At 38.5% G+C, this 27,630-nt stretch overlaps 1 protein-coding gene across 2 annotated transcripts; it reads left to right on the top strand.

Annotated features, from left to right (window-relative positions):
- The first annotated feature begins 6,486 nt into the window (after window positions 1-6,486).
- On the top strand, window positions 6,487-27,263 carry matr3l1.2 (matrin 3-like 1.2). Of its 2 annotated transcripts, none has more exons than XM_053506469.1 (21): window positions 6,487-6,568; window positions 10,097-11,039; window positions 11,451-11,512; window positions 12,244-12,282; window positions 12,834-12,934; window positions 13,241-13,296; window positions 13,420-13,533; window positions 15,538-15,663; window positions 15,919-16,074; window positions 16,196-16,320; window positions 16,405-16,957; window positions 17,279-17,399; window positions 17,935-17,954; window positions 18,429-18,551; window positions 19,528-19,656; window positions 19,745-19,867; window positions 19,959-20,089; window positions 20,867-21,179; window positions 21,505-21,679; window positions 26,694-26,809; window positions 26,914-27,263. In XM_053506469.1, exons 2-21 carry the CDS (start codon window positions 10,269-10,271, stop codon window positions 26,965-26,967), a joined length of 3,408 nt encoding a protein of 1,135 aa, XP_053362444.1. In that variant the 5' UTR covers window positions 6,487-6,568; window positions 10,097-10,268; the 3' UTR covers window positions 26,968-27,263. The 2 variants fall into 2 exon arrangements, with proteins under 2 accessions (XP_053362444.1, XP_053362443.1); XM_053506468.1 differs by having other exon boundaries at window positions 21,502-21,679.
- The last annotated feature ends 367 nt before the right edge of the window (window positions 27,264-27,630 follow it).

Here is a 27,630-nt window from a genome sequence, read left to right as displayed (position 1 = left end):
AAACCTCAGGCTTGAACTTGATAAGGGTTTTTGGTGTTCGTCTAGAAGGGAAAAGACATTTTTGACAACTTAATTGCTTCTCCTTCTCTTTTCTGACAATCATAAATGTTTCCCTCGGCTGGTCCAGTGGATCCTCACAAGTCAGCTAATTTGAAAAATTCTTCTTGGTTTGCTCTAGAGTAGGGCTCTAGACATTAATAGGAAGACATTTAGGCTGTAAATGGCTTTAAATGCAATGTAAAACACACATATCTAACTTTTCTTTTTAAAAGATATAGTGAAATGCATTTTAAATAGAGAGAAATAATAACGGTGTTGTATTCACGGTGCACAGTGGCTTGGTGGTTAGCACTGTCGCCTTGAACCTCCAGGGTCTTGATTTGATTTCCGCCTTATGTCGGTTTGTGAAATTATGGAATTAGCATATATGTGTGTGCCAGGGTGTACCCTGTCTCGTGCCCTAAGTCCCCTGGGTTAGGCTCCAGGCCCCCGCAACCCTGTATACAGGGTAAAGCAGTACAAATAAAGAGTGAGTGAGTGAGTGAGTGAGAAATAATAAAGAATGTTGTTGGATCCAGGTGCTAGGAATTGCCTGGTTTCCAGAATTTTTTTAGTGGTTATTAGGCGCCCTCTTGAGGGAAAAGCGCTCATGCGCAGTGACGGCACTGTTTCACGTGACGTCATGTTTCACGTTCATAAAAGTCTGAACCAGTGGTAGAGATGGTTTTGCCTGAGAGCAAAACATAATTGTTGCGAAAGGAACGAGTTATTTATATAAAATTTTGATTTTTTTTAATCTATTATTATTATTATTATTATTATTATTATTATTATAAAAGAGAATGGAAACTCATTCTCTATTTTGGTTATATAAGATCATAACTGCAAATTTAGTTGTTTTTACTGTAAACATGTCAGTATTCTTATAATCCTCATAATACTTTAATGGCAATTTAATTTCACTTTACCTTAAATATCTTACTTTATTTTATTTTTTTGCCAGGTGAAACAAAACATGGGCCCGTCATCGTTACTTGCAACTAGATTTGTATTTATTACTAAATAACTCATTTTTGCATTCGCTGTAAACAAGTGAATGTTAAAAAGCCAACGAACAAGTGCCAACGAATAAAAAAAATTTGAGGTAATCAGTTACGTAAAATTTTTTGAGTAATGATGTTTTCAATTTTAAGTAAACAGAACTATCATTTTTTGAGTTTGTTGTACTCATTAATAGTAATAATTTTTTATTTGCATTAATGAGTCACCTAACCCACACTATTTAATAGTAATTATAATTTTTTTTAGTTGTTGCAAATCAAAGAAATTGTTGTTGGTCTTTCACCTTCTCCCGGCAATGGGTCGCCACAGTGGACCATCCAGTCTGCACACAAGCTTGGCACAGGTTTTACACCAGATGCCCTTTATGGTATAAAGCAGCCCACCTATTTTTATCTGGGCTTGGGACGGACACTTCATCCAGTGGCTGAGAATCGAACCCGGGCCTTTCATGTGGCAGGCGAAACACCTACCACAGAGCCACTAGTGCACTGTTACAAATCAAATAAGTCATTTTCTTTACTTTTCTTTAGTTAAATCTGAAAATACAAAAATCTATGAATATTAATACTAAAACTAAAACTAATAGGAATTCAGGATTTATATTTAAACCTCAAAAACTGGAGTTGTAAACCTGACAATGTCAAAAACTAAACAAATATGCTAGTAAAGTAGTCGGGTTCAAATTAAAGATTGATATTCGCTAATTACAAGGAATCTTGCTTTCTAACCTCCTAAACAGTAGGTAGCAAAAAGTGGAGCTTACGTTTTCTCTTCCGTGCGCGTCTAAACACATTCTATTCATAACTCTAGAGAGCACCAAACTGTTGACAATCAGATGACATAAATCAAAAACCTCAGCTTTAGGGTCTCCAGATTTGTAAAGATTATACTTACAGCATCATGCAAAGACAGACCAAACCACCATCTTGATCAAAACAATTCATCGTGGGCAGTTTACATGTGCATTGATGTCAGACACAAAAACGCTAGGCTGAAAGATTTTAAGTTGGTGTAACTTTAAGGAGAGCGTTACTGTTACTGTGGCTTAAAATATCAAAGCTGTTCAGCTTACTTGAAAAGTGTAATTTCTACAAACTTATAAATACCAAAAAGTTCTAAATACTCATCAAAGTCTATTAATTTGAACTAATTGTTATTATTTAAGTTAACAGTACTCAATGTGTTTAATTACTTTGAGCATTAGGGTTAACAGTGTTGTTGGAGGCTGTCTCAAGTTATTTTACAGTGAATTTTTTAGGTTTTTATGATCCTTTACTTATTTCCAGGGCTTTTAGTCAATATTTATTTTCTTTTTCAATTCAATTCAATTTTATTTGAATAGCGCTTTTAGCAATTTTCATTGCCGCAAAGCAGCTTTACACAGTCAAAAGAATTATTTAAGTTTGTATGAAATGTGAATTTGTATGAATCAAAATGGTCAGTTTGTCCCTGGTGAGCAAGCCGAGGGCGACAGTGGCAAGGAAAAACTCCCTGAGATGGTAATAGGAAGAAACCTTGAGAGGAACCAGACTCAACAGGGAACCCATCCTCATTTGGGTGAAACAGCAGGAATTGATCTGCATTTATACTGTGTGTTAGGTGGCAGGCAGTTCAGTATAATAGCTGATGTTAATTGATGTAAATATGGAGTCCCGGTAGTTATTGAAGACCCAGGTAGACTTGTAAGAAGTTTCAGTCCTGAACTATCGAACTGTCAAGTCCCCAGAGAAACAGAACAGAACCGTCTTCTAGGTACAGAGAATCATTCCCAGACACCAGATGCATCCCAGAGAGACACACGGGGCATCCATGTGACGAGATCTTTAACCAGAAGCGGGGCACCAGGATGGGTCAGACAGGTCCGGAGGGCAGAGGGAGTCTGGATCACTGGCAGCTCAGGAACGACATGTGTAGCTCGACAGAGAGAGAGAGAAAGAGTGAAAGGGGGGGACAGGAGGAGAGAGGAAAGAGAAAGAGGGGGGGGGGGAGAAGAAAAGGAGAGATGGCAGTTGTATGGTCACAGTCACACAATGTATAATGTGAATGTATATTAACTGAAGAGTGCAAGCAGAGACTCCGACTAACTATGACAGCATAACTTAAAGGGAGAGCCAGAAGGAAACACAGACATGAGGGCTTCCTGACATGTAAAGCAAACAATCACCTCACCGTCAGCAAACCTGAGTGATCAATGAGAGTGAGGAAGACAGCATCCAAACATACCAGTTCACCATAATACTCTACGTCCATGAGTCCCCCAGATCTGCTCCTTTACCTATGGCAAATCTATTTATAAAAATGCTTGGCTAAAGCATTAGATCGTGATCGTTATACCAGGGAGCAAGTTTCTTATCTCTAATAATTTTTCTTTTAACTGGAGCTACATTATCTAAGGTATAGCGAAATGTCGACTCTAAATATTCAGTCGCCTGATCGAGTTCTGTGGGGTCAGACGGTGATCTAATCGAAGTTGTGAACTCTGGGAGATTACTGATAAAACTCTGTTTGGTAGTTGATGTGAATGTACGTTTCATACGGTAGCGCGGCGCTGTGCGTACATTATTATTGTGACACACTTGAATTGAGACAAGATAGTGATCTGAGATAACTTCAGATAGTGGAATTGTGAATAAATTTCTTATACTTAATCCGAAGTGCTTAGTTTTTGTGCTTCCAAACACCTCAATGTTACTTTATGGCTTGTTCCACAAACCTTATTACTTCTAATGGTTCCTGTTGCTTTAAAAAATCACACCTAATAATGTTTATCCTGCTATATCTCCTGTATATCTGGATTCTACTTTCTTATGCTAGTAAATTTCAAGAAAATCAAAAGGCTTAGTTTTAACCAAACTTTTGCTGCTCCACTATAACAAAAGACTGTATGTTTTCTACCTCCCTGGCCATGTCCACCACTGTTAACCCATTGTAATGGGTCCATGCATAGTGACATGACATGCAAAGTGAAAATTGTTCAGCTCAATAAGATCAAATGTGTATTGAGTTTGACATGTATATGTGCAAGTGTGTATGAGCCAGCAGCAAAATCTCCTGTAAAGACCCAGACAAGTTCAAGTTCAAGTAGGCTTTATTGTCATTACATCCATATACAGTTAGTACACAGTAAAACGAAACAACGTTCCTTCAGGACCAAGGTGCTACATGCAACATAAATTTACAACAGAAATTAACAGAAACACTAAACTAGCTAACCAAGAGGCCTAGTTAGCTGGCTAGCAGAGACAGGACAGAGAGACTAAACATAAATTACAACATAAATTAACAAAAACTAACTAGCTAAGTATAACTACAGGTTTTATAGACAACATAAAGTGCACATGCAAATGTGCAAACAAGAGCAACAACAAAGTGACAGTGCGACAACCACGACATAACAGAACATAAAATATGGTGTTGAGGTAGTGGGTAAACATAAACATTCCTTAACACAGCAGCAAGAATTGAGGAATTAGTGCAAAAATTAGTCCAGTAATGATCATTGTGTAAACTTGTAGGCATTCTAATGGCAGCAGATTCCAACTTGTGTGGCAATTTTTTGAGCATGATAAGAACTCCAAAAGAGACCTGATCATTAAAAATAAGGGCCCAAGCACAATGAGATAATAATTCTTAGCAGAACAAGAATTCTTCTGATCTACTGATGATGCAATAGCAAATGCACTTCACACTGCGCTCTCCCACCTGGACCAGAGGAACACATATGTGCGGATGCTGTTCATTGATTATAGCTCCGCTTTCAACACCATCATGCCACCAAGACTGGTCATGAAACTCCGCAACCTGAGCATCAGTTCCTCCCTGTGCTGCTGGATCCTAGACTTCCTGACAGAGATACCTCAGGTAGTTCGGATCAGCAACATCACCTTATCCTCATGAACACTCAGCACCGGGGTCCCTCAGGGATGTGTGCTCAGCCCCATACTGTACACCCAGTTCACCCATGACTGCACAGCAACACACAGCTCTAATACCATCATCAAATTTGCAGACGACACCACCATCATCGACTGCATTTCTGATGGAGATGAGTCAGCATACAGGACAGAGGTGAGAGCCCTGACATCATGGTGCCGCGACAACAACCTGCTGCTCAATGTCAACAGGACTAAGGAGCTCATCCTGGACTACAGGAGACTGCAGGGTGTAAGCCACACCCCCATCCACATCGAGGGAGCAGAGGTGGAGAGAGTCAGCTGCTTTAGATTCCAGGGCATCAATATCAGCGAGGATCTGAGTTGGTCACACCACATTGGTGTGATCACTAAAGCAGCAAGACAGCGGCTCTTCTTCCTGCGGCGCCTGAGGAAGATCCGCATGGACCCCAGAATACTCACAAACTTCTATCGATGTATCATCGAGAGTATTCTGTCTGGCTGTATCACCACCATCAACAGGACTGAATTGCCAGCCATGCAGGACCTCTACAGACAGCGCTGTAGGAGGAGGACACAGCTGATTCTCTCTGACCCCAGCCACCCCAGCCACAGATTTTTCACGCTCCTGCTGTCGGGCAGGCGGTACAGGAGCATCAAGACCCGCACCAGCAGATACAGAGACAGTTTTTATCCACAAGCCATCAAGCTTCTGAACTGCTGACATTCTGCACACACCAATATACACTCACCACAACTACTGGACTCTTAACAATGTCACTTTAAACAATGCCACTTAAAATCCATATTCACTATACTTCATTGCACCTTGCTGTTACATGTAAATACTAAATTATCTTAAAGCTTACTTGCACATACTTACTTATGTACTTACTTACCTTTGCAATAATATTATATATATATATATATATATATATATATATATATATATATAATTGTAGTACCTTTACTGCCCCCCCCCTCCTTTTGTTTCTCTCCTCTTTCTATATTTTTATATTTATATGTTTATGTAAAGTTGGGGAACACGGGTCTAAGAATTTCATTACGGTAATGATGCCTCATTGTTATCTGTATATGACAATAAAACTTGAAACTTGAAACTTGAATTAATATAGCGTTGTCAGAGCGGTGATGATGACATCATAGTCATGTTTTCATTGTCCTTATGGCATAGTGCTTAGGCATTAAATAATAATAATCTGTGAACTTATCATAGTCACACATGTTTAATTGTATGTTTAATGACAGTAACTTCACAGTAAGTCTCCTGGGATAGGAGCGACCCTGAATACAGGATAAAGCGGTATAGACGATGAGTGAGTGAGAATGCGGCATGGTTAGGACTGTCACCTAGGGTTTAAGAACCTTAGTGGATTTCCTAAGGATGCTCCTGTTTCCTCCCACAGTCCAAAGACATGCAGGTTATGGAATAGAATAAAATAAAATAGAGGCCGGTACGCTAGGGGGCAGTGTGAGCCTTTGGTAAACAAGTCGAAACCGGATGAGTGACAGGAAGTGTGCCAGTCAGGTGATATTCTCATGCCCGACTATAACGTTTTCGCTTTTGCAGCTCGTGAGGTTATATTGCAACAGTAAGTACTTGCTTTAACTATTTTATTATTCATCTTCGCATAGGTGTTTTCTTCACAATATAGATAAACAAAAACAGATCAGCGGCTGTGTTTTGCAATATTTTCCCTTTCTTCGGTTCGGTTTCCCCTTGTTAGCATGCTAGCTTTGGTTTAAGCGGTTGGAGACCTTGGCGTTGTGGCAGCGCTGCATTTTGCATAACGAAGCATAACACACTGTACTTGTTAATAATTTGCCAGTTAATAATCTTGCACTTAAACCAATATCGGCCTTTAGTTAGGTGCAATCAGTTTGCTACTTAAGGCGATTATTACTCTGGTTAATCAATCCACTGGTGAAGAAGCAGGTCCAGGCTTTAGACTCGATTGGCTTTCATACTGTTCCAGTCCATGCTGTTTTATGGAGATTTATGCAAACATATATGTTTGTTCATGTTTTCAAATTTCTTCACATGCGGCAGCTTTTTTTTGGCTTAGGTGGCTTATTATATCTACCTGACTCTTTTCCCATCTTACAGCTTTACAACTAAACACATCTCGCACACAAACATAGAGCATTAACCTCATCCGTCTTTACTTCCATCCATTTCACATTTCTATCCATTTTCAGATGAATAACAAAACTCTCTTTGCTTTCCGAACATATTTGCACCGGGTTTGCATGGATTGACGCAACAGCTGCGGGAAGTGAACACCTTATAAAGGTGCTTTAATCGTTTAATATCTCTTCAGTGTACAAATGATATTTATAAAGTTGAATTTGTTGTTTGCAATCAACATCGTTCTCTTAAATCATTTTATAGACACGCCCTTTTAACACTGCCTTACTTAATAAATCATTCTGATGTGGATTTTGCGTGTTTCCGAAGTTGTCTTGATTATCAAGCAGTGTGCTTGAAAGTGATTTCATTCCAAGCCTGATGTTAGAATTCTTTAGTAGAGTAGTAAGCAGGGTAGGTTTGGGGCGGGGCTTTTGGTGTATAACTGGGAAAGGGGTGGGGACAGGGAGAAAAATGAACATGCAGTTCCTCCAGTGACCACTGGGAGCATGCTCCAAAAGCCAGACAATCCACATGAGAAATCATGTGATGCCCGACTTTAGAACAACAAAAATGGTTTTGGCCTCCATATTTAAATTTCACATTCATGACGTTTACAAGGGATGCATTTTTAAGTTACTCATCAGTTAAAATTACATTGAGTTATGGTTATACATATTAAAGGACCCATGTTGCAGGTGACAAAAACACTTGCTGTCTATGCATCACTTTAGATAACTAGAAATGTCCAGTAACAGTCAGAGGTTTGGATTTACTTTCTACATTTTAGAGCAATGCTTGAGCAATCCTTAACACAGAGATGTGTAAAGTCTGTGTGACTGTTTAATCACATCAGTTGATCTCCCAAGCTAAAATCCAAACTGACTTTTAGATAATGTTCCTGTTGATGCCCTGGATTCAACAATATATGTCTATTAAAAGCCAATTCTCTTTAATCCTCTACCGAAATGAAATGTGAATTATTTTTGGCTGTAATAATGCACACACCGTTTCACTTGGAAATACATTCCAGAAAATGTGTCATTATGTCAGGCTGTTTCCTGGTCCAACTCTCATGTGCATTTTCTCATTTTGTTCCTGTAACATTCAATTCCTTTCTGTCACCCGTCGCTTTGGAAGTTTTAAGGGTGCGTTAGAATATAGCAATATTTTTTTTTTTTTTCCCCCCACTTAATGAACCAACCTTTCTGTCCTGTCCATGTGCACAAAGCCCCAGATTCCACAGTTAAATCGGATGGATGAAGTTTATAGCATTTTATCCTGAGCTGAGGTTTTGCTTGCCTGCCATTCAATTATTCAACTTCTTCTTGAAACATATGAAGCAAACACTGAATTTTGTGCCTAAGGGGGCAGTGGCTGTCATAAAGTCAGAGATTTGGTAAACTTGGCATATAATGACAACAAGGGGGTGTGTCTACTTGCTTGTCATTCATGTTACCTGTCAGTTCAGAAGACTCCATTTCCACTAGCAGTTGTGCTCGGTTCGACTTGCTTTCTGAATAGTCTTCTAACATGGACTTCTCCAGGTTTGTCTTTGTAAGCGATGAGAAAGTTGGTTAATTTTTTTTTAAACAACAAAATGTATAGTTTAAGAAGCTAATATGTTTGTAACTTGACTGATCAAAACGGAAGTTCTTTAACATTTTCTACCCTGTCTGTAAAATAAATACCACACCTTTCCAAAATTATTTTGTCACTGAAGGCCCTTCAGTTTCTGTACTTTCCACCAAAACACTTTAGCTCTGAATTCACTTTGGTCCTGGGACATCTAAATATAGTAATCCTGACAAATTGGTGATTTCTACCACTGTAATAAAAGCATGTCATGTCAACAACTTGAAGTCAACTTGAAGAAGTCATGGACCTTTCAGCTTATTTTTATTGGCCCTGCATTGACCCTTAAAACCACCAGCAACACCATGATGTTTGCCATGATGAAGCAGTTACTGAAGACAAGGAAATAAGCTATACATGGGTGCAGGTTGTGTAATATGTATATTCATTGCTGTTTCTCCTTTTGACTGATAATGCTGTTGAATTTATTTTGGTTGTTTTTTTGCTCCTTTGGGGGAGTTATAAGTTATACATCTCTGATACTCCACAACTCTTATACACCACAATTACACTTGTGGAGTGAAATGCACAGGTAATGCAAGTGATGTGGAAAATGCTTAACATTAACAACTTGATTTCTCACTGGATGAAGTCCAGTCCCTCAGCCAGTTTCCCCGAACTCATGTTTTTACTATAGTTTTCCTACATCTAGACAAGGAAGCTGATTTCTGGGCTGTTTGTTCTTGCTATTTATCATGTTCAGTTGCTGCTTAGTTAAAAGAAGCTGTCCAGAAGAATCCAAAAATTATCCCCTAATATGAAAGCTTGTCTTTTTTTATTATTAGATTTAAGGCATGCATTAGTTCATTAACGTTCTCTGGGCGAAGAAACTTAATTGGATTTTGATCTAAGTGAAGTAATTCCATGAACTTCTTTCACATTCTCATTCTAAATCAACTTTTATAGGGACGTTGTAAATTATCACAAACTCTCTTGTTCAAGCTAAAGAACACTTATCCTGGAGTCAAAGCATGTTAAGCTTTTAATGTTGTTCTGTCTTCTTCCGAGTCGTTTCTACCCAATTGAAGTCGATTATCTGTCATGTGATTCTAATATTCTCCAAAAAATTAAGCTGTTCCATGCCTCCATGGCTTTCCTGTCCTGGCTGTGAAATGCAATGCTTTTCTTTCATTCTTGGTCATTTTAAGGATGTAATATTTCAGTATCCTAACAGTTCTCTACGATGATCTTTTGTTCAACCCTTTTCTGTAAATCTTGATATTTTGAGGCATGTTGCAATGTATTGTATTGTATTGTCAGTAGTTACTTCTTTTTATTGTCTAATTGTCACTGACTTGTTTAGCTGTGGCACTAATTAGAATAGAATGGAAATCATTGCTTCATTGTCTTTCTGCAGACCCCTTTCATTCTGTCATAGAAGAGGATCTGTCCATTCTCACTGTTGGCTTAACTTTGACATTTGGAATTTAATCCACGGACGGTCCTTTTTGTGGGACAATCAGCTCCATCGTTCTTTGCTTTTATTGCCTGCTTGAGGTTGTGTCGCCTCTCCCTGTCATTTTGAAGTCATGTCTCAGAAGCTGACTCCTGACAGCGCTCAAAAGGGCTTCGCCGTAGGCCGAGGTCTCTTGGCCGCTGCAGAGACTCTTAACTTTAGCATGAACGAGTCTCGGCCTGATCCCTATGGCTCCTCCTCCCAGCAGCATGGAGGTATGGGTGGAGTAGACAGCCAAGATTCCCAGCTGGCCCCCCGTCGTGTAGGCAACCCTCTCAGCAATACCATGAAGCTTTTTGCCAGCCTCGGTCTCTCTCCCGATGACTTGGACGCGCTGGCTCAGGTGCCCGAAGAGAACATCAGTGTAGAAACACTACCACATCTTATTATGCAGCTAAAGAACCGAAAGACAGAGACTGGTCGACATCTAAGCAGTGACCTGCTATCTCAGTCCCTCTCCCCAGACCCCTCATACAGGGGAGGTCGAGACGACTGGGGGGATGTGCAGGGAGGACGACTGGACCGTTCCGCAGCTTCCACGAGCCAGAGCCGCACTTCTCAGTCTGATTTTGGCTACAGTTCGTCTCAAGATTTATCCGCTCGCAGCTACGATTTGCTCGATTATGGGAGCGCCGGCGGCAGTCGAGATCGTCAGTATTCCGAGCTTCCCACTGACCGCTATCGTGGCTTAGGCACAACCTCATCTTCAGCATCTGATGATCTTTTTATGCAGCGGCGGATGGGATCGCCATCTCAGGGCAAAGTTCAGGATTTCTTGGGTGTCACGCCACACATGTTTCCCCATGTGTGCTCCCTTTGTGATTTTGATGTGCATTCCTCCATGGTGAGTAGGTCAGAACAGTTTTTTTTACACCAATTTTTTTAAGCCCCTTTATGACCATATCAGACACATGATGGAGGACACCTGTGTTCAAAACTGTTTGTTCAGTTTGCTCAACAGTGCATCTTGGTGTTCTTCCAGTGTGGTTAGCGTGTTATTCCCATTTAATATTTATAGTTGGTGATAATAACTAAACCCTTTTGCTGTGCTGAATAAAATCGATGTTAATATTGTAGTTAAATTTATTTGAAAATGGGATTAATGTTTAATTTAAATCCATTGTCGTGTGTGGAAGGTCAGCATACATTAGGGCACATAAGTATTATTAAGCATTTCTTATTGTTAAATTAGACAGAATTAAATATTATATTTATTTATTTATGTATTTACTTATTTATTTTTGTGTCATTGCAGGAATGGACTCAGCACACAACTGGGATGCGGCATGCAGAAAACCGGAGGGTCCTCTTGCAAATGTACGTTATGTTTTCATTTGCCATGAATCAACTAAATGACATGCCAAACTATAGATCACTGCTATCCGTGACAATATATCAAGCTTCCTGGGCACAAAAAAAAGAGAGAAAAATATTTGTATGCAAATTCTTTTTCCCTCTCTTTGCTGTCAGTGTCAGATAATGAGTGCACCAGTGCAGTTCCAAGTAGTACCGTGTGAGATTAAAGGTCGATGATTTGCAAGCCAAAGTGCTTGTGTTTGATTGTCATTGATAAGAAAGGAATTTGGTCCTATGCATCCTTCACACTTCCTGGAGTGCTGGAGTTTGAATGTTGTTTTGTTTTGTAATTAAAGCACAAAACCCAAACCTTTGTGTCTGAACAAAAATCTGACGTCCCCCCTTTTGTGCAGCCTGATGATGACATTTACAGAGCAACATGATTTTATCTTATTACATATGTCTGAGCAGTTTAGGTTTATGGGCCTTGCTTAAGATGTAGCTTGGTGGTGGTGTGGTTTGAACCTGGGACCTCCTGGTCAACAGTCCAGTGTAATAACCTTTTAACCACAAAAGTTACTACTGCTTTTGTTGAATGTGACTTTTTTTTTTTTTTTTTTTTATCCAGAAAGCTTAATGTTTCCTGACTTTTGTATTAGTTTTAAAATTGTGCTTCTATAAAATTATTCTTCCTCCAGATGAAATATCTATATTCCATTTTCAAAAATCTGTTGTCCTGCTTTCGTTTGCAGGTATCCAGATTGGGACCCTCAGATGCCCTCTGGCCGAATGTATGTAAACATGTGATTTTTTTTCTCTTTCTTCCAGATCATTAACAAATTAAAGGGAAAAAAATGCTATGACCGCATGGTGCTGCCATGGTTTGGATACACAATTAACACAAAGCGTCAGTTCAGATCAATACAAAGTTTTTCTTACTTAAGTTTTACCTCAATGGACATGGGCACTTTTAGGACAACATCTATCCCCAACTGCAGGACATGAGGCCTGGCGGAAGTAGAAAAATTACCTAAATTATGTCATGGCAATTTGATAATTTATTGCAGTTTTTCCATGTTTTACACAGCGCTCTACAATACCATCACATACCATCACAAAAATCACCAGCAGAGGCAGTAGCTTTTGGAAGACTTGTGTTCATCCACTAGAATATGTACTTGGATGTATTAAAGCTAGTTTGTAAATTTGTGGACCAATACCTCAGAGATACGCCATGGTGTTTTTCCTTTAATTTATAATCAAGCTGTGTGTGTAATAGTTGATTATTTTCAGTACAATGCATGTGTTTCCGGGTTCACATAATTTATTTTGTCTCTCCCAGGTCCGATTCTCTCTCGCTAAGCTCAAAAAGCCGATCAGATGGTCTTCTGGGAGCTGCTCCATCTTCTCTGAGGCAGCGAACAAGCATGAGTTCAAGCTGGGGTATGTGGTCTGTGTACAGATTTGGTTTTGATGTTTATATTGTTTTTAATTTAAATATTTTTAAAACATCTTTACCTTATAAGTATGTAAAGCAATTTATACATTAAGATGCAATTTTGAAAACCTTGGCAAATGGACTGTACAGTATCTTTACTTTGTGTGGAGTTGACATAGTTGGTCAAATAACTGAATCTAGAAATGAATCATTTGTTTAGACACGGTGTATATAAAATCTGGCTGATGTTTTATATACCACTGGTGTTTGGTAAATTTAAAGCTCTAATTGAATATTTGTCATTTTTAAAGGATCTACTTCAAGCATGAGTATGTCAAGCAAATCATCATATTCTGTGACTCCAAAGGTAATAATACTACACAAATTACTGTTTAGTTGAATTATTAAATACTTATTAATATTAAAATTACTGTATTATTCTAAATCTTTTTACATTTATTTTATTATTATTTCTGCTTTTGTATTTCAGATCAGAAGCAGGGTAGTGGTGGTGAAATATGACGAGAAGCCCAAATTATCTGCGCTGTTTGCTTTAGCCAGTCGTTTTGGTCATATTCGTGAACATCTTGTACTCAAGAATAAGGTAACACACTTCATATAACTGCTACAAGTTTTTATATTTTGCTGAGATTTATATTGTATTATTTGATTCACATAACTCATGGGTATTTTACTTTATTGTGACTGTGTGTGTGTGTGTGTGTGTGTGTGTGTGTGTGTGTGTGTCTCGCTCGCTCTCACACGCACACACAATGACAAATCAACATGCAGCAGTACTGACATGAAGGCTAACTAATACCCCGATGTGCACTATATAATTTCAGTTCAATTAATTATATTCGTGTTGCGCTGTTAATAATTGTTGCAAAGGATTAATGCAAAGCAGCTTTACAGAAACAAAAATGTATGGAAAGAAATAAAACATGTACAGAAAAAGGTTGACGGTGGCAAGAAAAACTGAGATGATAATAGGAACCTTGACAGAAACCAGACCTAACAGGGAACCTATCTTCATTTTGTTTGAGATCAAGTAGTATGACTGTGCACTTAAAAAAAAAAAAAAAAAAAGAAAAGAAAAAAAAATGTATCCCAGTGTAGCTCAGAATTAGGGTTGGGTACCAAAACCTTATTTAACCAGTATGTTCTAGAACCAATACTGTCTGTTGTTACAATTCTTAACAATTGCGTGTAAAGGTGAAATATGTCAAACCTAAATAAACATTTGAGGACAAGGATGTGAATGAAGTTAAAAGCAGAGGGTTTCACCGTATTTAACAGCTTGTGGACATCAACTGGCAACCCAAGCAAGGTCAGGAGAGGTGTCGGATTTTGCCAGATTAGGCAAATATGGTCATATTTCTGCAAAAGAATTGCTGAAATTTAAAGCTTGTATAAAACCTACCCAGAATATCAACCACCTTGCTGTTATTGGTGTTAAGTTATTGTAGTTGGGCTAATTAGTATGTCGTTTTGTATTTATGTATATTTTATACTTTTATTACATTGTTTATTTTAATTATTATTATTTTTTTGTTTTGTTAAAAAGCCTAAAAATCGTTCAAGTTCTTTAATGTTATCCTATTTTTTTTGTGGCTTCCTTTTTTTTTCTTTTCTTTCTTTTCTTTTTTTTTAGTATTGGTTCAGGCACTTTTTAGGCACCGTTATCGTAAACAACATGAGCGATACCCAACTCTACACAAAATTCTGAAAGCAAAGAACCTGCATCTGAAAATGAAATGTCCCAGGTGCTTGGTGTTTGTTAATTATTAGTGAGCATCAATCTGCTGTCGCCAATCTGATGATAACCCCAGAAACACACACACAAATTCTACATAGATTTATTCTTTTTAGGTTTTAAATATATGAAGTTATTAAGCAGCTAATTTCTGCAAGACTAAGTTTTGTTTCTGTTGATTTGCAAAAGAATAAAGTAAGGACTTTATCTCCAATGTACTGTCATGCCAGAGACAGGTTATAACTATTAATAAAGATTGGTGTGACTACTTATAAATATTAATGAGAGTAGACCTGCCACCCTTTACATATTGTATGTAGGAGCTCTATTTACACAATAATATGCCAGATGCATTTATGTATTTTATATATATTCAATAAAACAGTAGATAGGCCAATTTTCATAAATCACGGATGATTGACAGTTCCCCAAGTGTATGGAAATCTTTTCCTTTTCATTTGACAGGTTCTCTTATCTTGCCAAGGTTTTTCTACTTAACAAGACAAAAATCTATTGACTGTTTTAGTAAGGAACCAGAAACTAAAGTAGTTTACAAACATGCTGTCTAATTGTCGTACAGTATTATTATTATTATTTTTTTTTTGCCTGAATGGGAAGGAAAGGTGTGCAGCATTTCTGATTCTTGCTTTTATGTGAAATATGGCGGTTATATGGAATTACTTGTATACAATTTTACATTTTTTAAAGTTACAATGGTAAGTTGAATCCTATGAAATTTTCAGGAATAATATAATAATTATTTAAATTAAAGTAAATTTTATCTCTTGGACATTATTGTTGTAAAATTCTTATTATTACCAATATATATTTTTTCTGTTGTTTCTTTGGCAGGCTTTTCTGGAGCTAATGACGCATGAAGAAGCTCTTGCAATGACTAATTATTACCAGAATAAGCCTGCCACTCTTCATGGGAGAGACGTAAAGATTTACCTGTCCAAGGAGCTGCTGGTGATCGAGGTAAAACCACAACTTAAACAAGTTTTTTTTTTTTTTTAATAAATGTGCATTTATTTTATTTGCTAATGTATGAAGTACAATAGGTGAACAAAGGGTTTTTGGGCTATACATGTGCAGTGTACTATACTGTATGTTTAATTACAGCAATATCTAAAGTAATAGCAAGGAAATAAAAAATTTTATCATCTCTATACAGCATAAAATCTACATGATGTATTGTTTTTGATTGTAAATGCAAAATACGTTTCATTATAGAAAAACGAAAGACCAGATCGAGAGACCCGAAATCGAGATACAGGTCCAGTGGTCTTCTTTTCCAATTTGCCAAGAGAGACCGAGAAGAAAGCGGAGTTGCTGACAATAGCCCGTAGATTTGGCACCGTCGTTAATCATCTGTTTTTGAATGATCAGGTAAAATCTACCATGAGTCTTATCTTCTCATGGTCAAGCTTTTAGGCTTTAGTGTAATTATTTGTATTATTTGAATTCTGTCAACACACACTAATCCCCCCCCCCATTTCTCTTGTCACAGGCATTTGTGCAAATGAGCAACTCTGAGGATGCAGAGATGTTAGTCAAGTACTACACTATCCATCCACTGACCATTAGTCGTAGGACCATCCATATGAACATCTGCACCAAGTACAAGACCTTAACGTGAGTAATGTGGAGTTACCACAGTACCTAATCAACTGTGAAATCAGAAAAATAAACATCCTTAATATCTGAAATTGCTTTTAGGGTCAGACCTGGTAAAGGAGAACAGTTAAAAGGGGATATGGAGGAATCTGGTCAGAAAAACAGCAGCAGTAGAACAACTTCCAGAAGCTCATCCAAGACTCAGAGAAGTTCGAGCTCCAGAGCCAAAGAGAGCTCGTCCGAGAAGGCACAGGAGTCAAAGACTAAGGAGGGGGATGAGGAGGTCCGGGCTGAAGCAGGCTCTGGTGATGAAGTCCAAGGTGTTGTGGAGGCTCATGATGATGAGGAAGAGACTCTTGGTGAAGACTTGGTGACCGAGGAATCTGTAAAAGCCCAGCCAGATCAAGAAGCTGCGATGGAGACGGAAGATTCGGCTGTGGAGCCAGAAGAAGAAGAGACAAAGGGAACGGAGCATGATGGAGCGAACGCAGAGATTCCAGCAGAGGAAGAAGCAAATGAAACAAAGCAGCAGACAGAGCAAATAGCTGAGCAGGAGGAAGATCAGGAGCAGGACGACAACACAGAACTCAAAGAAACAGATGGACAGGATGATATGGAGCAGAACGAGGCCATGGCAGATGATTCTGTCGACCAGGTGAGAGAAAAGTTCAATCAGATGCATCTTTACTAAGTTTTAAACTCATCACAGTGTTTCTGGATTAACGACTAGACACGGCTTTCGATCAGTAAAATTTTGGCAAATTAATGTATGTCACATGCAAAGACAACTAACTCACTCTCTCTCTCCTTCACAATGAATGTACTCATTAATGAAGAAGTATAAACCAGACCTTAAAAACAGTACTTTGCATCAATCACAGTTCACGCAACACACTGTTGAGCCTTTATTCTTATTGAATGATATTTAGTCAAAATATTAACTGAATACAACTTTTCTATGTCTGTGTGGTAACAGGACGCACCTGAAGAATCCGATTTTCCCGAAGACATGGATGAGTTTGTTACTCTGGATGAACTGGCAGAGGAGGAAGAAGCTGAACGGCATGACTCAAGATCTAGAGACAAAGGCTCTTCAGGTTCTGCTTTTAAATATTTAGTTTGCCCAGCAGAAGTCAGTAGCAGATTGTTCTATGTCATAAATTGTACTATAGTTTCATCAGAAGTGGGATGTCAGAGTCAAGAGCCAGTGTAGAACAAAAGAGGTGGTTTAGTGCATGCTCAAAGATAACTTGGACATTCTGTAGTATAAACATGGTTTAAAACTGCCAGCTTTTATACAGAGGTGTGTCTGAAAAGGACACGCATATCTGAAGAAGGAGAGGGATAAACTGAAAGGGAAAAATGTGATTGAGGACAGAGACTTCGCTTAAGTAAGCACTGATTTTTAATAAGGTAGCATATAATTTATATAAAAAAAGAAAATCCATACATCTGACCTCATTAATATCTCCAATAGTGAATGTGTGGAGTGTAATGTATGTGTGCAAATAAGCTGAGCTGTCTGCACATTGCTGTTAATTCTGTATAATGTGTTGGACGGCTGTATATTATTAGCAAAACATTTAAAGAGCTATTTCCAAATCTGAACATATTTTTCTTATCTGCTTTTAGGTAAATCCAGGGACAGCGGAGTAAGTATTAAATTTTTTTTTTTTTTTTACCAATATTCAATTGATGGCTGATTTTGACTTTCGTTAATGTAAAAGAGAACCATAATAACCTGCATTTTGTTTAAAATGGTTTGGACATAATGTTTAATAGTCATGATTCTGAACTATCCCAGCTACCACTACATTAGGATTTATATTCGAGACCAACAGCTAGCATACTAGCTAAAAGTCAAAATTTGATAAGTGAAATTTACTTTGTAAAACAATAAACACTTGCAAAACAACGAACATGTCAGGAGTGACATGGGTACATTTAGGTCGTCATGAAATTGTGTTCGGTTTAAAATTAACTCTGTGAATGCCAGTCTATTTCTAAATGTTATGTCACAACTGCTATAAATGTTATAAAAGGTCTAAGTAGAGTTTTAAAGCTTCTTTTTGGCCTGTATGGGAATTTCTTGGAAACAGCTCTAATTCGCCATAATTCTTCTACAGGGCTTGAGAGTTGTTAATGTGGTTGGATTTAAACGCAACTATGGCTATCTGGATGAGATTTTGGCTCTTGCAAAGCCATTTGGGAAAGTTGTACGCCACTTGGTTCTGCATTCCAGGCCCGAGGTGATTAATTTTTTTTTCTTTTTTTAAACCTTTCTAATCTTTATTCTGTAATTAGTCTTTTTCTTCTCACTTGTTTATGATTGTTCTCTACTTATGCATGTTATTCACTATGTTCCAAATTAGATGTTGTCTATTATTCCTTTAGGAAACAGTTTTAATAGGAAAAGAGTTAGAGTTTAGAGATTACAGACTTGCATGTCCATCGATAGCAAAGAAAGGTTGCACCACACATCAGTTCCTGCATAGAAGAGGAATTGCACTCGAAAACAGATCATACTCATTGTGACTTTAGTGAAATGAAAGTTAAAAGTACCTGAACATTCCTAAATCATACTATTGTATTTATGATTCCCAGTGTATGGATAAAGAGGAGTGGTCCCCAAAGTAAACAGGACAGGAAGTTATAAAATATGTATTGTTTCACATTTTATCTATGGGACAATGTACCCACAAAATCTTTTGTTTGTTTAAGAAATTAACACAGCAATCCTCCAAAGTGTGTACGAAGACAAATCCCCAATATCCCAAATTATTTTTTCCCTAATTTTACCTTATATGAGGGGAAACCCTCCCCAAGCTTGTAGCCCATTGACACAGACACTGAAACAGAGGATTTGGTGGAGGAGTGAAATAGTACGAGTCTGAGGAACGAAGAAATGCATTATATGAGGGCTAGTTCAGCTGTACATATTTTTTGGGGAATGCATTTTTCTTAAACACACACACACACACACACATACTGGAGACCCATCTAAGTTTCTAAAAATGACCTAAAAGTGAATTTTGCATAATAGATTGCCTTTAAAAAAAGTATCTTGGTTTTAACTCCAACTAATGTTATATTTTAAAGGTCTTTGGTGTTTTTATTCATTAAACAATATACTGTTAAGAACTAATTCAAAAAGTATCTGTGTCATGCATTACAAGACATTGTTTGAGTTTGCTTATGGAATTTATATTGCTTTTTGTTGTTAAGGCCTTTTTGGAATTTAGCAGTGAGCAAGAAGCCAGATCAATGGTTCATTTCTACAACGGAAATGTCATCCCATCCGTGTGTGGAAAAACTGTCAAAATTTACCATTCAATGACCTACGCCACCATCCAGGTAAGCAATGAACTGTTCTCCTGCACAAATAAACAGTGTGTATGATTAGAGGAGAAATGTCTCACACATTTTTCCCCAAATTCTACAGAGTGGCAAGGTCGTCTATATCGGACACATCCCTGCATTTAAATCATCAGATGCGTCTTTTCTGAAGGTTGCAGAGCCTTTCGGGAAAATACGACGTTACTATTTGAATCGGTCACGTTCTGAGGTAACTAAGCAGCATGTCTAATACCTTATTATTCATGTCATGTTTTTAACTGTAATGCTGACATATTATGGCGTCATGTGCTTGCTTGCAGTGCTTCATTGAAATGGAGAGGGGTGAGGATGCAGAAAAATTTGTGGAGTCCGCTCGACTGAATCCGCTCAAATTCGAAGGCAAACGTTTGCTTGTCTACATCAGCAGGAAGTACAAACAACTTAAACATGGGTTAGTACTTTTTTCTTTTGTTATACTTAATCAGTTACCAGTGACATGAATATCATGGATCATCTTGTTAGAATGGCCCTTGGGATTGGATCGAGATGTATTAGGCAGCAGGTTAAAGAGCAGTCAGTTAAAAAAGTTAAAGTATTAGAGGCAGGAAAAATGGGCAAGCATAAGGATCTGAGCAACTTTAACATGTGATCGCTAGGTCACCGGATCAGAGCAGCTAACAAATGGTAGGTCTGTTTGGGTGATCCCAGTATGCAGGGTTTATTAACTATTAAAAGTGGTCCAAGGAAGGACAATCAATGACCTGTTCCCAGGGACATGGGTATCCAAGATACGCTCAGAGTGTATGAAAAGTAAAAGCTTGTTCAGTTCAATACCACAGCACAAACAGCTGAAAAAGTTAGTGCTGGTTAAAGAGCTGGGTACCAAAACTTGCTACCTTTTTATGGCACCAACTGAATTGCTTCAATTGCTTCAAAATGTAATTTAATACCAGATTGTGATGCCTAAAGAGTATGTCCCATCCGCATCAGTGAGCTAGTAAGCACAAAATCTGTTGATTACATCGCTGAGGGACAGGGATATGTGTTGTAGTTTGAAAGCCTTGACTACAGTGTGTTTTTATGACAAAAATTATATAATGTTTTTACACAAAAACACAAATAATAGAGGGGATAACATTTTAAAATGACTGATTATGCACATTCAATTTAGATTTTATTGCATGTAAACATGGGTACTTTATACTGATTGGACTCTTTCATGTGGCAGACACAGACCCCCGACCTTGGAAGACAAACGGCCAGCCAAGAGGGAGCACTCTGAGGAGAAAGAGGAAAGTCAGAGCAGTTCCTCTGCAAAAACTACAACTGTGAAGGAAGAGGAGCCCCCATCCAAAAAATCTAAAGAGGAGAAGCCTAGTGAGGAGAATACTCAGAGTGCACAACAGGAGATTGAGGAGGAGAAAAGGGAAGTGGAGGTCAAAACTGAGTCTTGTGAGAATGAAGTTGATGTGGACAACGAGCACACAGAGGAACAAAACAAGGATGCGTCAGAAAGTCCGAATGTGGAGCTAAAACCACTGGTCAGTTCTCCTACCACACCCCATTCATGTCTTAGAGCTGCAATTTAATATTTCTTTTACAATTAAATCATTGCGTTTAATTTAAATTAATTGAATCCATGGGTCAAATTTAAATTCATAATAAAATGTACAGTAAGTAAATGTCCAGCTGTTAAATTTACTACACCTGGAGAATTGCATGCATCACTCGCGTCAGCTACAAATTTGCACTTGCGAGATTATTGCTTTAACTGAATCAAAACAACAGCTTGTTTCTGCACGTGTTGGAAACATTTCAGATTCCTCATAACTTTGATTTTAACTGTTATCTCTTCGCCTTAAGCAGAAGGTTGAAAGCGACATCGATGTTGCTCCTACTGAGTCGTCATCTGTTGCATTCTCTGCTGTGTCTGAGAAGAGCCAAGAGCTGCCTGAAACTCCCACGCCTCCAGCCGAGTCTGTGAAAAAGCCTGAAACTACCGTGGATGCTCTCGGGCCGTATGAGCCAAATGTCCCAGTGGGTAAGTAATTACTTTAAAGCCATAGGCAAACTCTCAATTACGACCTGGTCTTGATTATGCAATATTAACTTTCTTAAACTTTTCATCCTCACGTTGTATACTCAGCAACAAAAGGAACGTCCTTTTTTCAGGACTGTGTATTTCAACAATAATGTTGTAAAAATCCAAATAACTTTACAGATCTTTATTGTAAAGGGTTTAAACAATGTTTTCCATGTATGTTCAATTAACCATAATCAATTAATTAACATGCACCTGTGGAATGGTCGTTAAGACCATAACAACTTACAGAAAGTAGGCATTCAAGGTCACAGTTCTAAAAACGCAGGACACTAAAGAGACTTGTCTACTGACTGTGAAAAACACCCAAAGAAAGATGCCCAGGGTCCCTGCTCATCTGCGTGAACGTGCATTAGGCATGCTGTAGGGAGGCATGAGGACTGCTGATGTGTCTAGGGCAATAAATTTGCCATGTCCACACTGTGAGACGTCTAAGACAGCGCTACAGGGAGACAGAAATCATCCTCGCATCCTCTTCTTCTTCTTTGTCTTTCGGCTGTTCCCTTTTAGGGGTCGCCACAGCGAATCATTTGCCTCCATCTAACCCTATCCTCTGCATCCTCTTCTCTCACACCAACTAACTTCATGTCCTCTCTCACTGCATCCATAAATCTCCTCTTTGGTCTTCCTCTAGACCTCCTGCCTGGCAGTTCCAGCCTCAGCATCCTTCTACCAATATATTCACAATCTCTCCTCTGAACATGTCCAAACCACCTCAATCTGGCCTCTCTGACTTTATCTCCAAAACATCTAACTTTGGTTGTCCCTCTGATAAACTCATTCTTGATCCTATCCATCCTTGTCACTCCCAAAGAGAACCTCAACATCTTCAGCTCTGCTACCTCCAACTCTGCCTCCTGTCTTTTCTTCAGCGCCACTGTCTCTAAGCCGTAGAGCATTGCTGGTCTCACCACTGTCCTGTACACCTTTCCTTTTATTCTCGCTGATACTCTTTTATCGCACAATACACCTGACACTTTTCTCCACCCATTCCAACCTGCCTGTACCCGCCTCTTCGCCTTCTTTGAACGCTCTCCGTTGCTCTGGACCTTTGACCCTAAGTACTTAAAATCCTGCACCTTCTTTACCTCTGCTCCTTGTAGCCTCACCGATCCTCCTGGGTCCCTCTCATTTACACACATGTATTCCGTCTTGCTGCGGCTAACCTTCATTCCTCTGCTTTACAGAGCATACCTCCACCTCTCCAAATTTTCCTTCACCTGTTCCCTGCTCTCGCTACAGAGCACAATGTCATCTGCAAACATCATAGTCCACGGGGACTCCTGTCTTACCTCATCTGTCATCCCGTCCATCACCAATGCAAACAAAAAGGCTATCCTTTTTTAGAGCTGATCCTTGATGTAGACCAACCTCCACCTTGAACTCTTCCGTCACACCTACAGCACATCTCACCACTGCCTTACAGCTCTCATACATGTCCTAAACCACTCTAACATACTTCTCTGCCACTCCAGACCTTCTTATACAATACCACAGCTCCTTTCTTGGCACCCTGTCATACGCTTTCTCTAAATCTAAAAAGACACAATGCAACTCTTTATTACCTTCTCTGTACTTCTCCACCAGCATCCTCAAAGCAAATACTGCATCTGATGTACTCTTTCTAGGCATAAAACCATACTGCTGCTCACAAATGCTTACCTCTGCCCTTAACCTAGCTTCCACTACTCTTTCCCACAGCTTCTTTGTCTGGCTCATTAGCTTTATACCTCTATAATTGCCACAGCTTTGCACATCTCCCTTGTTCCTAAAAATTGGCACCAATACACTTCTCCTCCATTCCTCTGGAATCCTCTCACTCTCCAAGATCTTGTTAAACAAACTTGTCAGAAACTCTACTGCCACCTCTCCTAAGCACTTCCATACCTCCACAGGTATGTCATCAGGACCAACAGCCTTTCCACTCTTCGTCCTCTTCAACGCCCTTCTCACCTCACTTCTACTAATATTTGCTACTTCCTGTTCCACAACAGTCACCTCTTCTACTCTTTGTTTTCTTTCGTTTTCTTCATTCATCAACTCCTTAAAGTACTCCTTTCATCTTCCCATCACCCTCCTGGCATCTGTCAGTACATTTCCATCTCTATCTTTAATCACTCTAACCTGCTGCACATCCTTCCCATCTCTATCTCTCTGCCTTGCCAACCTGTACAGATCCACCTCTCCCTCCTTACTGTCTAGCCTAGCATACAAGTCCTCATATGCTCTTTGTTTGGCCTTTGCCACCTCTACCTTCACCTTACTCTGCATCTCCCTGTACTCCTGTCTACTCTCTTCAGTCCTGTGTCCCACTTCTTCTTAGCTAGCCTCTTTCCCTGTATACACTCCTGGACTTCCTCATTCCACCACCAAGTCTCCTTGTCCACTTTCCCCTTACCTGATAATACACCAAGTACCCTCCTACCTGTCTCCCTGATTACATTGGCTGTAGTTGTCCAGTCAACTGAAAACACCTCCTGAACACCCATAGCCTGTCTCAACTCCTCTTTAAAGACTTCAGAACATTCTTCCTTTCTCAGCTTCCACCACTTTGTCCTCTTCACCTTCCTCACCACCAGGGTTATTTTACACACCACCATTCAGTGTTGTCTGGCTACACACTCCCCTACCAACACTTTGCAGTCACTGATCTCTTTCAGGTTACAACGTCGACACAAGATGTAGTCGACCTGAGTGCTTCTGCCTCCACTCTTATATGTCACCCTATGTTCCTGCCTCTTCTGGAAGAAAGTATTTACTACTGCCATTTCCATCCTCTTTGCAAAGTCCACCACCATCTGTCCTTCTACATTCCTGTCCTGAAGACCAAACCTGCCCATTACATTTTCATCACCTCTGTTCCCTTCCCCAACATGTCCATTGAAGTCTGCACCAATCATCTCTCTCTCACCTCTGGGAATGCTCTGCATCACTTCATCTAACTCACTCCAGAATTTCTCCTTCTCTTTTAACTCACATCCTACCTGTGGGGCATAACCACTAACAACATTGAACATTATCCCTTCAATTATCCACACCATGGTAAAACAATTTGAACCCTGATCCTATGCTTCTGGCCTTGCTACCTTACCACCTGGTCTCCTGGACACACAGTATATCCACCTTCCTTCTCTGCATCATATTAACTAACTCTCTTCCCTTCCCTGTCATGGTCCCAACATTCAAAGTCCCTACTATCACTCCTAAACTCTTGCCTTTCCTCTTCTCTCTCTGCTTTTCGAACACGCCTTCCTCCCCGCCTTCTTCGACCAACAGTAGCCCAATCCCCCCAACCCCTCCCCCCTTGGTTGCATTAGTTTGTCTTATGGTGTTGACTCTTTTAGTATTCATACAAATATTTACACATTAACTTTACTGAAAGTAAAAACAGTTAAAAGTCGGAGGACGTTTCTTTTTTTCTGAGTATATTATTACAACCTAGAATTGAAATGGACTTAGTAATAATTGAAAATGGCACAATACTCTTTTGGATACAAAGAATAAAGTTGGCTACAAACCTTGAGGTATGTCTCTTATCAGATTTACACATCTGGGCTCGTATTTACGAAGCTTCTTAGAATTCTCTGAGAGCTCCTATCCTGGCCTAAAAAGTCCTAGTTTGGAGTCCTAGACCAAAAGACTTAGGAAACTTCTTGGAGCAACTCTGAGTAAGGAAAGTACAAAAACCTTTATCTTAGTGAGGAGGTTTGGTTGACCCCGTTGCTAAGGGTGACGCAACAATTGAAGGACTGTGATTAGTTTATAAAAAAATCTGTCAAGTTCTTAAAATGTGCCCTTTGTGAAAATAGAATATATGATAATAGAAGACAGTGCAATAATAATGTTTGTATATAAAGGAATTGTATAATCATGAATACTGGCTACTTTAAGCAAAGTTTCTGTTGTAAGCTAAACATCTTAGTTAATTAAAACAAATATTTCGTCTAATTGAGTTAATTAAAACTGCCAAAGATTGCGTCTACTTTTGAAGCAACCAATTTTCATGCAGTAGTTACTTTAAGTTCTTACATTTATTTACCATACTGATTTTATTACTTGTAATCTATTTCAGATTAAATGGTAGATAAATGGCTCAGCTTTTACTAATTTAAGTGATTGCAGGACAGTCTATTTTTCTATATAGAATTTCTATATAAATCTATACAGAAAAGTTGATGGAATATTTTTGGATGCTATGTAGCTAACAATCTAAGAGAGATGAAAAGATGTAAGAGAACAAGAAAACCAAATTGGACAAAGAAGCAGTGTTTACTTTTAGCTTTACGTTTAGTGTTTGGAGAATAATTCTTTTTTCAGTCCTCTGCTATAGAAACTCTTAATCCTCTTGAGAGTCCTCCTCTCTACTCTTAATTTTTACCTTAGGAGCTGTTTTTAGGGCTAAGATGTTTTATGAATCATTTTTATCTTTACTTAGATTTAGTTCTAAATTTAAGGGGAAATTCTAAGAAAATATAATAATTCTAAGAATTTTCTTATTATTAGAAGCAAATTTTAGGCTTAAGAAGCTTTGTAAATACGGGCCCAGGATGCTTTATTTCTGGTAAAATTGTTCTGTTGTGAAATGTGGGCAAGTTCACAATGATGAATACCTAAGCATAGACTTGTACTTATGCACTGGCAGTGTGAAAGCACTAATTTGAGTACCTTTGTTGAAGCTGTTTAATGCCCGGTCCTGTACAAGGATCCTTATCCATCTCTATCATTCGACAAAACCTTCACAGAACCTTTATTAGGAAGCATAGATGTGCACTAGCGATTTTATTCTTAAAAGTAGTATGTTCGGCAGGCAGGCCACACATCTTCCTTGGAAGACTTCCAATTTTTTCTACATTCAGCCAGGGTGGAACAGCATAGTAAGAATGTATAAACATTAACAGATGAAAATGTGCCTGAACTCTGATTAATCACTTTCAATACTGCATTGTTGGTTCAGGTGTGGAGTTTGTGAAGATGGGCTACTACTGCAGAGTGTGCTTTCTATTTTACTCCAACGAAGACACTGCTAAAAAGGTTCACTGCAGCAGCCAGGCACATTACGAGAAACTCAAGGTAATTTAATATGACTTAATTAGTATGAACCTGTTTTAAAGACAAATGTTATACAAGTGAAGGCTCTATTAATTTAGTATAAACTTGTTTGTTCTGCTTTCTAGAAACACTTGGAAAAGGAGAAGGCTAAAGCACAGAGTAATCCTGAGAAGAAATGAATCTTAAGGAGTGTAATTGATATTGTACAGTGTTAGGTTGTGCATGAACTTTAGTTTGCTTAGTCTCTCCATTTGGAGGATTGATTTTAGTATAATTTTAGGTTGATCCCATCATTAACTTTTTTTTATATATATATGTATACACGTCTGTTAAAAACATTGCCCTATTCCCAATAGAAGAACAGAGCCCTTTTATGGCTGTTTACCCTGTTTCTTTTGATTAGGTTACATCTCTGTTAAAATAATAATAATAAAAAAAAACATTCCTCACAATGAATGTTTATTGGTTGTAATGATTCATGTCTCCTATCATTTTATATTTTTTGCCTTTTTGTATTCATTTTAGTTGTTTTTGTAGACAAACTAGCTCAAAGCAACTTGGTGGTAATTCCCTTTACAGTCCTTCCTAGAGCTTTATGATTTTTTCTTATTCTCTCACATTTTTTTGCAATTATTAATTTCATTTGATATACTGCTTATACATGATTGCAGTATGAAAAATCACTAATCATTAAAAATTTGTGTGCTGCAATCTCCTTAGAACAATCCACCATATTTGATCACATCAGATACCGTAATCCATCACTCAGTTTAGTTGCTTTTTCTTTAATCACTATACATAATTAAATATGATGCTTTTATAAACAGAAAGTTTACAAGATT

Source organism: Clarias gariepinus, chromosome 10 (genome assembly GCF_024256425.1).
Source record: "Clarias gariepinus isolate MV-2021 ecotype Netherlands chromosome 10, CGAR_prim_01v2, whole genome shotgun sequence".
NCBI lineage: Eukaryota > Metazoa > Chordata > Actinopteri > Siluriformes > Clariidae > Clarias > Clarias gariepinus.
Note: the sequence above shows the minus strand (reverse complement) of the source record. Positions and strands in the feature narration are given on the sequence as shown.